Source organism: Asterias amurensis, chromosome 20 (genome assembly GCF_032118995.1).
Source record: "Asterias amurensis chromosome 20, ASM3211899v1".
Taxonomy (NCBI): Eukaryota; Metazoa; Echinodermata; class Asteroidea; order Forcipulatida; family Asteriidae; genus Asterias; species Asterias amurensis.
Window position 1 is genome coordinate 13,539,318 of NC_092667.1, and position 11,666 is coordinate 13,550,983.

At 40.7% G+C, this 11,666-nt stretch overlaps 2 protein-coding genes across 3 annotated transcripts; both read right to left on the reverse strand.

Annotated features, from left to right (window-relative positions):
* Positions 1 to 662: 662 nt before the first annotated feature.
* LOC139952307 (macrophage mannose receptor 1-like) lies at positions 663 to 9,677 on the reverse strand. Of its 2 annotated transcripts, none has more exons than XM_071951399.1 (7): positions 9,527 to 9,677; positions 8,570 to 8,774; positions 7,183 to 7,439; positions 6,635 to 6,812; positions 5,146 to 5,375; positions 3,093 to 4,761; positions 663 to 2,488 (listed from the first exon to the last, which is right to left on the reverse strand). In XM_071951399.1, exons 1-6 carry the CDS (start codon positions 9,579 to 9,581, stop codon positions 4,574 to 4,576), a joined length of 1,113 nt encoding a protein of 370 aa, XP_071807500.1. In that variant the 5' UTR covers positions 9,582 to 9,677; the 3' UTR covers positions 663 to 2,488; positions 3,093 to 4,573. The 2 variants fall into 2 exon arrangements, with proteins under 2 accessions (XP_071807500.1, XP_071807499.1); XM_071951398.1 differs by having other exon boundaries at positions 3,089 to 4,761.
* Positions 9,678 to 10,829: 1,152 nt separating this feature from the next.
* Positions 10,830 to 11,608, reverse strand: LOC139952479 (uncharacterized). The gene has a single exon (XM_071951617.1). It carries the CDS (start codon positions 11,569 to 11,571, stop codon positions 10,924 to 10,926), a length of 648 nt encoding a protein of 215 aa, XP_071807718.1. The 5' UTR covers positions 11,572 to 11,608; the 3' UTR covers positions 10,830 to 10,923.
* Between the last annotated feature and the right edge of the window lie 58 nt (positions 11,609 to 11,666).

Sequence of the window (11,666 nt, forward strand, 5' to 3'; positions counted from 1 at the left end):
ATTCCTGCTTCGTGTTTTCAAAAGATGATCTTGGTCCTTGGCTTTAGATGTTTTTAGTCCACTTTGTGGGATCACTTGGGAACTTGCTTAGGTCAAGTGAAAAAAAAAAAAAAAAAAAAAACCAACAACAAAAAACACCAGCTGCCACGTCCGGGATTAGAGGAGTGGATGGGGGCCTTTTTATTTTTTTTAGTTCAAAGGTGGCCACCACTGTTTTTTTTTATTCAAACTGCTGGTCACCAATATTCTTCAGTTTAAAGTCATCGCTTACTTTATGTTTACAAGTTCTTCAAAGAAGTAAGTTTATTGATATATACACAGTAAATGTGTCTTTTTTAACAAACAAAAAAGTAAAATAAGTACAAAAAGGATGCGGCCTCAAAAAAAAAAGGATGAGGGAGTGGGTGGGGGGGGGGGGGGGGGGGCGATCAACTGATATTTTTTGTTTGTCTTTTAGTTTTTAATTATTGGGACAGGGTTAAGAAAACTTCATAACATACTTGTCGTCAGCAACAGCCCATTTCCTCCGCCCTCTCTTGTTTCCAAGTTAAAACTACACGTCTAATTAAAGCGCTAAATTCATGGTTTTTTTTAGCAGAGGACGAACTATGAAATTACTAATAAATAGTTATTGACATTAATGTTTCATTCATAAAAAATTCATGTTTTTATTGTAAACAAAATTGAACTTATAACAAACCATGATCAATTTCAAAAGTCAAATTGTAATTTCATTTCGCATAACTAAAATTATTTACAATATTATTTCCATGACATTATAATGCCAAGTAAATTTAAGAAGAAACATGTTTACCGCCCCCGCCCACTTCCTTCAGAGGCCACTTTCCCCCTTTTCTTTTGAGCAAAATATTTTTCTTAAAAAGGTATAATAATAAATTAAAAAAACGTTTTTTTTTTTTTTTTCTCAAACCCTGACGCTAAACATGTTTTTTTTTTTACTCGGCCTTTTATAGTATGCAAAAATAATTATTGAGTGGCTCAGAGTGGAATGGGAGGAATATCGCAAGGTAAAATTTGGACTGTTCCATTTCACGTGGCGAAGCCGAGTAAAATGGTACAGTCCGAATTTTACCGAGCGATAATAATCCTTCCACGAATTAAAGCCACTCAATATTTGTTTTATATAACTGACATAATTATAGATCCTTGTGTTTGACAATGTTAATAATTATTACATTCACACGTGCGCATCATCCACTAGACGTATACACACGCGTAATAGTATACGTTACGCCACATGAAGACCGAAAAGTGCTATCAGAATTGCCAGAAAAAGACAGATTTAACGTTGAAATGTTTGCACTTTTCTATTTTTTTGCTACCTGGAAATAAGATTGAACGTTTGTGAAAGTGCATTAACTTCCATTTTGTTTTCTGCTTTTCTGCTACCGGAAAAGCAGATTTCACTTAATTTACTCTTTCATAGTCATATAATAACCGCAAAAGTAGAATAAAAAATAATGATCTACATTACAATATGCCTCGAAATTGCATGGTTTTGCCGACCGTGTTAGTTCGCAAAGTAAAAATGAAAACAACGCAATTTTGAGCCATGTTTGTGTGTATAAAACAGCCAGTTGTAACAATGGATACAAACGCTTTTCATGGACCAACTCGACCGATCCAACGTGTCCCTCTAAAACGCTTGACTTGTACTACTCGACATGTTTTGACAATACCTTAAACTATTTAAAGGCAGTGGACACTATTGGTAATTACTAAAAATAATTATTGCCATAAAACCTTTCTTGGTAACAAGTAAATGGGGAGAGGTTGATGGTATAAAACATTGTGAAAAACGGCTCCCTCTAAAGTGCCATAGTTTTTGAGAAAGAAGTAATTTTCCACGAATTTGATTTCGAGACCTCAGATTTAGAACTTGAAGTCTCGAAATCAACCATCTAAACGCACACAACTTTGTGTGACAAGGGTGTTTTTTTCTTTCATTATTATCTAGCAAGTTCGATGACCGATTGAGCTCAAATTTTCTCAGGTTTGTTATTTTATGCACATGTTGAGATACACCAACTGTGAAGGCTAGTCTTTGACAATATTACCAATAGTGTCCACTGCCTTTAAGAATTATAAAGTATTTAAAAAATAAATTAATGGACCCCCTCACTGTGAAGTGGAGCATTTGATTTAATAGCTTGATCATGGAAATAAAAATCTGAATTATTTTAATAAATCCAATCAAATCGCCTATTTAATCCAAACTCACGTTGTCAATACGTTGCTAAGACTATCAATTCATCCGATGGGTCCATTGGATCGACAAAACGACAGATTGTCGCTATTTAAAATAGTACAAGGCATGAATGGGCTTTTTAAGGTTTTATTCTCGACAAAAAGTTCAAAATTATTGTTCGTCGAAAATGGCTGCTATCCTCCTTGAGTCCACCGAGCGTCATGGCCGCTTGAGTGGAGTAGGCCCCCTATCCACAAAGAACAAAAGGCGCCAGTCGATCTATACGGAGCGGGAAAACAAAAATAGGAAATAATGTATTTTAATTCTTATTCATGGAGATCTATTCTAAAAGGTTGCAAAACGAAAAAATTAAACCACAAGAAAAGTTTTCCTGATAAAAGTTTTCTTTTGACGCATGCAACCAAAATGTTTGCATACACTTTGAACTTGTTTAAAGAGCCTAATTAATAAGCTTATAAACGAAAACTTGATTACACGCGCCGTTATAGACTTGTGGACAAGTCGTAATGTCTGTCGCGGTCTGAAACGGCTCTTATGCAAATCTCGCGAGACTACGGGACTGCGCGGGACTGCTGCTCACACTACTGCTATCTTATGAGAACATAAAGCCTGTCAGCACGAAAACTTGCTAAGCAAAGAAAAGTATTGCTTAACACAAACAGGTTACCAGCCAAAAATTAAGTTTACATTGTTGTGGCTGGTGCCCACTCAATTTTTACTTAGCAAAGAAACTTGTCACGCAGTACTTCCTGCTATTGATGAAATTGGGCCCAGCAGTATCGCGAGTGAAAATCGTTTCTCTCGCCGCTTTCAACGAGGTGTCCACAAGTCTAGTCTACGTTACTAAAGGAGTTATACCTGCCTTGAACTTGGTCGTATGTCGACGAGTATTGTGCTATTCCTCTCACTCCCGGATTGGGTGTTCCATGGTTGGTCTTTCGGCATAGGCTGATGCATGCCCTTTCAACCGTCCAATTCTCCCGTTCTCCTGTGTTGTGTGGCTGGGGCAGAGGTGACTTTGCGGACCATCCGACCGAAACATTGAGGTAGAATCGAAGTGCCAAGGAAGCCCAAAATGGAGTTCCCACCATCACAGCTTGCTGTGGCTCAAGACAACAGCCCCATCAGATCGGTGTCTCTTCCAAAGTTTGAGTGATCATCTTTAACAGTTTACAAGAAAAGAGGCACTTCTCGACACAAACAAATTAGTAATCCAAGACAGGTTCCTATCTGTGTACGAATTGGCGACTACAGCTTTATGACTACATCATGCATTGAGGTATTGCACGTCCTTAGCATAACCCTTCTGTAACCGTAAACAGCTGTAGACGCCAACTAATTCGGATAATGGTGTTGCAGGAGATTCTGTTCCTGAAAGATTCTGTCCCCGCCCCTCCCCCAAATTGGTTAACTGTGTACACAACTACTTCTTATAGCGCCCTCTTTTGAAACATCCTCCTGTAGCCCACGTTACTTTTCAATGGGAGACTTTTGGGACGCTTGGTGGCAGCAGACTTACCAGGTAAAATCCATTGTTCTCGGTTATGTGCGCACGCGTTTAGAACTACGTAAACAATGGAAATTTACCTGGTAAGTCTGCTGCCGCCTAGCGTTCCAAAGTCTCCCATTGGGGGACAGAATCTCCAGCGGACAGATTTCCATTGGAGACAGGTGTCGCATGCAATTATGTCATCTATGCAATACTATCCGGAGGACATTATTGCATATGCAATAATGTTGCCGGACGGTTTTGCATATGCAATCGTGTCCGCCCGGACGCTGCTGCATAAAGCAATTGTGTCCGCCCGGACACATTTTGTGTGTGCATATATGCAGTTGTGTCCGCCCCATGCAAAACCGTCCTTGCAGTACTTAAACGCCCTTGGTCGACGGAACACGTTCGCAATTTTTCTACAAGCTTAGTGCATGTCATGAATGACATGGGAAATGTTCGGCTGTTGGGTATTCGCTGCAATCATAAATACGTGAATATTCATGCTGCATAATACGCGTGCATGCACGCTCGCTTACTACGCGCGCACTACACATGTACAGTCATGTGCATGTCCACCTGACGGTTTTTACATAGCCCCGGACACGATTGCATATGCAAAAGTGTCCGGAGCGGACAGTATTGCATGGCGGACACAATTGCATTTGACACCGGCCTTATTCACCCTAACATCTTACCTTCATACCGATCGTCTTCAAGATGTAACTTCCCTGTAAGAATAATCCCAAGATGATCCAGATCTTGCCGAATCACTCAGAACTGAAAACTTAAAAAAATCCCTAAAAACGCAAAAGCGGCGCATGCAAAAGAGGAATTTCACCAATCAGCGATCACCGTGTTGTTGCTACATGAACAGAAAGACAAACAGACAGACAGACAGCCCAACATATTAACGGACAAAAGGACGGTTCTTGATTTATTAACAATCTACGGATTTCCTTACAGTCCACGCTTGGGGTTACAGTTGCTAAGGCCGCTGAGGAGACCGCCGAGGGAGAAAACTGCCCAGGAGTACTTGCTGAGGATAGGACAACAGAAAAAAAACCTAAGTATTCTCGATATCGAAAGCTGTTGATAGGAGAAAACATTAATAATAGTCATTTTCCACTAAAATAACTTGAATTTGATTCCGAGACCACCATAGAATTAGATTTTGAGGTCCCGAAATCTAGCGTCTGAAAGCACACAACTTATTGTGGCAAGGGTGTTTTTTTTCTTCCATTATTAAATCTCGCAACTTCGATGACCAATTGAGTTCAAATTTTCACAGGTTTGTTATTTTATGCATATCTTGAGATACACGAAGTGAGAAGACTGGTCTTTGACCATTACCAATGGTGTCCAGTGTCTTTGTCCAGCATTTATTCAAATCCAACTTCAGCAAATGGCTTCAGAAACCCACCTGCATAGACAAGCGGATCCACGACACACAAAATTCCATGGAGACCGGTGTAACAATCGTCGTCGAGCCATTCACCACCATTAGTGACGAAAAATATGCAATCTACCTCACCGTCCCGTCCGCCCCAGAACGATGCTTCCCATTTCGGGTTGTCGAGGGCCTCCCCGTAAACACCCTTGAATTCACTGTCAACTTCCTGGTCTGTAACCCCAAGCCAGAAGTTAAGCACGCTGGGATTGGAAACAAAATATTAAAGATTAAAGCCATCGGTACAGAAAACAAAAAGTTCACAGATTTACAAATAATTTACAGGGTTTACATAAGGTAATGGTGAAAGACTTCTCTTGAAATATTAGTCCATGAAATGCTTTACTTTTTGAAAAAACGGTAAAACAATAAAAATTCTCGTTAGCGAGAATTACGGATTTGTTATAAGTACATGTCATGACACGGCGAAACGCGCGAAAACAGGAGTGGGTTTTCCCGTTATTTTCTTCCGACTCCGATGTCCGATTGAGCCTAAATTTCCACAGGATTGTTGTTTTATATACAAGTTGTGATACACGAAGTGTGGGACTTGGACAATACTGTTTACCGAAAGTGTATAATGGCTTTAAACATTGTACGTCATGATAAAAACAAATATAAAAACAAATGATTTTTTCGTGCTCCCAAAGAGGTAAGACTAGTCTTATCTCGAGTTAGGACGAGTTACTCATCCTAACTTACGTTTTTTAGTATCAATTCTTTGTGAAATCGACCCCTGTGTTTAAGGAGATTCAAAGGCAAAATAACATATAGTGGCAAAGCTAGGAAAAGCTTTATTCACATAAGCCTTCGAACCGCCCTCAATTTTACCAAGAAATGATTTCATTTTAGAAACCAACATTTTGGCTGTTTGGTCATGATATGGCCGACCAGGGGCCGATTTCTTAAAAAGCTAAGATTGATCTTAACTGAAAATCAATCGTTGTTATAATGTGTGACGTCACTGTCACAATAAAACTCACTATGGATGGTGGTACTGACAATTTGTCTTACAATGGATTTTATTACTTTGTTAAAGGCAGTGGACACTATTGGTAATTACTCAACATAATTGTTAGCATAAAACCTTTCTTGGTGACGAGTAATGGGGAGAGGTTGATGGTATAAAACATTGTGAGAAACGGCTCCCTCTGAAGTGCCATTGTTTTTCGAGAAAGAAGTGATTTTCCACGAATTTGATTTCGAGACCTCAGATTTAAAACTTGAGGTCTCGAAATCAACCATCTAAACGCACACAACTTCGTGTGACAAGGGTGTTTTTTTCTGTCATTATTATCTCGCAACTTCGACGACCAATTGAGCTCAAATGTTCACAGGTTAGTTATTTTATGCATATGTTGAGATACACCAACTGAGAAGACTGGTCTTTGACAATTACCAATAGTGTCCAAACCCAGCCCGCCCCCCCCCCCCCCCCCCCCCCGTCGTGCCGTTGACCTACCCTGACAGAAAGGCGTAGCGCGTCACAAATTCCTGCATGGTGCTCGTTGGTACTACCATCCTGCCTCCTGGTAACCCTTCACAGGTTGATCTCGCCGTGGTAAAGTTGACGCCAGCACCAGATAGAATGTGAAAATCGTAGCACTTCCCTTCGAATGGTACCATTGTTGGTGGACAACCTGAATTTCGTGCACAAAAACAGATGTTGTTAAACTAAACTGCAAACTCTCCCTGATTCTACAGAAAGTTCCTTGAAAATAATAGAGTCTTGCGCGGCGCGTATCACGTGCACGTTTCCATCCAAGATGGCGGTCAATGACGTCATGTGCAGTCGATCTTTATTACGCACTTGCATGCATCCAATAGTATTAAATTAACCACTGTTAATCACTTTTATGAAAATATGAATTTTCTAAATTACTTTGTGAAAGTTCTGTGAATTTTTCTAATTCACTATGTAAAATATTATGACTTTTCTCAAAAATTTACTATGTGAAAATTGAGAGGTTTCTAAAAGAAGCGCGGGAAAAAAGTTTGTTTCTGTTTTACCTGTGTTTGAGTCAATAGGGGAAGGTTGCATTGGGAGACGGCAGAGAACACCATAGAACTTGGATCCCGGGTGGCACTCCTCGTCTCTCCATTTGTTGTCGTTTATTTTCACGGTACCACATCTGTCGGCGTCAGACTTGGGCCTACCAGAGTCCCACTTGTCAAACGTTAAGAGCTGCCCTGTTTGAAGGGACGCGGTGAAACGTGCCGATGGAGGTACCTCCAAGTTGTGGATTCCGAGCCAATAGGCTGGGTTCCTGACGATCAATAAATAATAATAATTGTTTTTTATATCGCACTTTTCCCAGCCGAAGGGCTTCTTTGCTCCAAAGCGGCACTCCAACATCATACACATGTCACTTGGGAATTAGTTCAGTCCTTAAAGGACACTTTCTGAACAGAACAAAAATTAAAAGTTCACACAGATTTACAAATAACTTACAGGGTTTACAGAAGGTAATAGTGAAAGACTTCTCCTGAAATATTATTCCATAAAATGCTTTATTTTTTGAGAAAACATTGAAACAATATCAATTCTCGATAGCGAAAATTACAGATTCATTTTTAACACATGTCATGACACGGCGAAACGTGCTGAAACAAGAGTTTTTTCTTGTTATATTCTCCCGACTCCGATTACCGATTGAGCCTAAATTTTTACAGGTTTGTTATTTCATATTTTATCAGTTGTGATACACGAAGTGTGGGCCTTTGGACAGTGTCGTACTGTTTACCGATGTTGTGCAATGGGAGACTTTGGAACGCTAGGTGGCAGCAGACTTACCAGGTAAATTTCCACTGTTTACGTAGTTCTGAGCACGCGCAGATTACTGAGGACAATGGAATTTACCTGGTAAGTCTGCTGCCACCAAGCGTCCCAAAAGTCTCCTATTGCTTTAAACCATCCCGTCTCCCTGGGGAGAGCCTGTGCAACAATTAGATGCGCAAAGCTATATCAATCACAACATGCCCTCACTCACAGGTACCCATTCACCCATGGGGATGGGGAGAAGCAATAATAGTTAAATAACAGAAGTGTCACGAAGTGGACTCGCACCCACACTCTGCTCAACAGAAACACCAGTGCTTGAGTTCGGTGCTCTTTTACCTGTTCAACGGCCACGACAACCCCATAAGATACGTGTAGGGACTTAGACAGAAAGAGAAGTTTATACTGTCTGAAATGCTAATGACACACGTGTCTTGACCAGGATTCGAACCCACACCCTGATGAATTTGCCATCAGAACTTAAGCCGCTCGGCGACAGGCGTCCCATAATCAATGCCGTTTTGGTGAATGAACATAAATAGTTCCATTTACTAGTTCACTATTCACCATAAACCCGAAATGTGTGCTTTACTTTGAGCAAATTAATAATTCACTTACGAGGCGCCCGAAGACGAGAGAAGATTTGCCACCGTCGTGACGTCACTTTCGTCCGTTATTTCTGCCAGGTCGGCGAACGGGGACACGTCCGTGCGGCATAGTTTCCTAGCATCAAACCAGGAGTCTGTGTCGTAATGACTATCTTCGAACACTACGAAGGTGTATCCAGTGGCACTGTTATTTAGCGAAGTGAAAGACTTCACGCCTATATAAGTAAAAAATACAAATTGATATAATGTTAGTTTTGGATCTAGATAAAAGTATAATCTACTCGTGTATTGTATACTCAGTCCTTTTTCCCATATGAAAATCACTCAGATGGGATTCGAACCCAAGACATTTGGTCAAGGATCGTTGCGGAACCCGCTGCTAAATACTTCGAACTGCATCCAGCCACCTGCGTAGCTCGATGGTCTATACAAAAAATACATGTAGTTATGTGATCGAGCAGTGCAAAGGTCGTGGGTTCGAACACGAGTGATTTGCCTGAGAATCGTTTTAACAGAGTTCGGGAACGTATAATATTGAGTACTTTGTATACAGTGCTTGAACACACATCAATGTAAACAAAAATGTTGAAATACAATTGCAAAAAAACATAATTTGTGGTATAGGCGGGAAGTTCATTACCGAGTCAGGGTTTTTACAGGGAAGACGAAAGCTCGCGGAATTTTTCACCTGCCGCTGAGTCGTCACCACGCAAAACACTGTGTTGTTAAAAAAGTCACACTCTGTGAGTAAATACACGTTTTTGTTTCTTACATTTTTGTTCCGAATGAAGTGGGAAAAGACTGTATTTTAACATCCGACAGTCAATTTTGTATCATCCCATTATCTTTTCATAAATTTATGTCTTAATTTGTGGTGACACCATGCCATGTTTAGAACGGCTACGCACGGAACCGCCGCTTTGAAGTTGTTCTTCCTACCCTAAAACAAAGAAATGGAACTACCTACCTGACATAAAGAGAGAGCCGACGATAAGAAACAAACAGCAAACCAGTCTGCCCATTTTAAGCCCCGTAACAGAGGCACATTCCTGTTTCTTTGTAAGACTAAGAAATGAACAAAACCTGCGCGAAGGTTTTATTGTTGAACTATACGCTGTATCGTCAGAACATCGAATGTAGCTTTCCCGCGGCCCCAACTGTTTTTATAATAAAACTAGGAATGTCAATAAAAGCCAAGCCAGAAAATCATTATTTTTTTTATAACCAATGAACTAAAATGAAATACCGCAATCGATGGTGGAAATAATTATAGTACCATGCGAGACGACAACAGACGCCATGTGGATGTATCGTCAATTCATTAAAATTAAAGGAGTGGTGCGCATATGCCGTATATGAAATTAAGCCCACCAAATAATTGATTTAAAGGCAGTGGACACTATTGGTAATTGTCAGAGACTAGCCTTCACAGTTGGTGCATCTCAACATAATTCACAGGTTAGTTATTTTATGCATATTATGCATAAAATAACTAACCTGTGAAAATTTGAGCTCAATCGGTCATCAAAGTTGCGAGATAATAATGAAAGAAAACACCCTTGTCACACGAAGTTGTGTGCGTTCAGATGGTTGATTTCGAGACCTCAAGTTCTAAACCTGAGGTCTCGAAATCAAACTCGTGGAAAATTACTTCTTTCTTTAAAACTATGGCACTTCAGAGGGAGCTGTTTCTCACAATGTTTTATACCACTAACCTCTCCCCATTACTCGTTACCAAGTAAGGTTTTATGCTAATTATTACTTTGAGTAACTACCAATAGTGTCCACTGCCTTTAAGAACAACCAGAGTTCCGTGTTAACGAATTTTCTATGCATGATCTTTGCTCCCGCGAGTGAAAGGGCAATACACACCCATGCTGTGTTAAGCATTTATTTTTTCATAAGCTTTCTCCTTATTTAAAAACAAAATGCAAACAGACTTCAAAGAGAGGTTATCATTTCGGTTATTGTCCCTATTAAATTTGATCCAACTTTTCTACCCCCGAAAGCTACCCACCCTCACCCCCCCCAAAAAAGAACGGAATTTTAAAAATCATTCCCAATACCATTGTCATTATTATTATAATGGCGAACCCATTAAATTTCCTCCTCAACCGTTAATATTGCTCAGTGAAGATTGGTAATCAACGTAATTGCATTTGTAATTATCTTTATATTAGATTGGTAATCAACGTAATTGCATTTGGGAATTATCTTGAAATTAAATTAACATTTTCGTTTTTTTTTATTATAAATAGCCCAGAAAACAAAAAGATAACTTTTCAGACTAGCGGTAATTATCTCTCTTTGGAAATTGTGGTGGCTCTGAGAAGAGCCGTTGGGTTTGTTGGGTTGACGCATCGTCTACTTCTTGCTCGACTTTTTGGCGCCCTTGCTGGCCTTCTTTTTCCCGGCTGCCTTCTTGGCCGCTGGCTTGGCAGCTTTCTTTGCTGGCGACTTGGCGGTTTTCTTGGCAGCAGGTTTCTTTGCCGGCGACTTGGCAGTCTTCTTGGAGGATTTCGCTGCTGGTTTCTTGGCGGGTGATTTCTTGGCCTTCTTTGGGGTTTTCTTCTTTGGAGACTTTGGTTTCTTCGTGGTCTTGGCAGCTTTCTTGGCGGCTGCCTTGGCTTTCTTGGCAGCTTTCTTGGCCTTGTCCTTCTCTTTCTGGGCAACCTTCTTTGCCTTGTCGGTGGTCGACTTCTTCTTGGCGGCGGCATCGGCCTTAGCGGACTTGCTGTCCAGCTTGAAGGAGCCGCTAGCACCCTTGCCCCTAGTCTGGGACAGTTTGCCAGCGGCGACCATGTTCTTCACGCACCTCTTCACATGGATGTCGTAGTTGTCTCCAACTTTGTAGTTGGCTTTCACGTACTTCTTGATTGCCTGAAGTGAAGAGCCTTTGCGATCCTTCAGAGCAGTGACGGCCGCGGTGACCATTTGCTGTGGTGGAGGGTGAGAAGCCGGTGCCTTCGGCTTGGGGGCCTTCTTCGTCTTTACTGGGGTTTGTTCAGCCATGGCGATCAGATTTTCACTTATTCACAACAATTTCAACTTGTCGTACACGTAGTTCAGAGAGTAATGCCAGGGAAACGCAACCCTCTCCTATTATA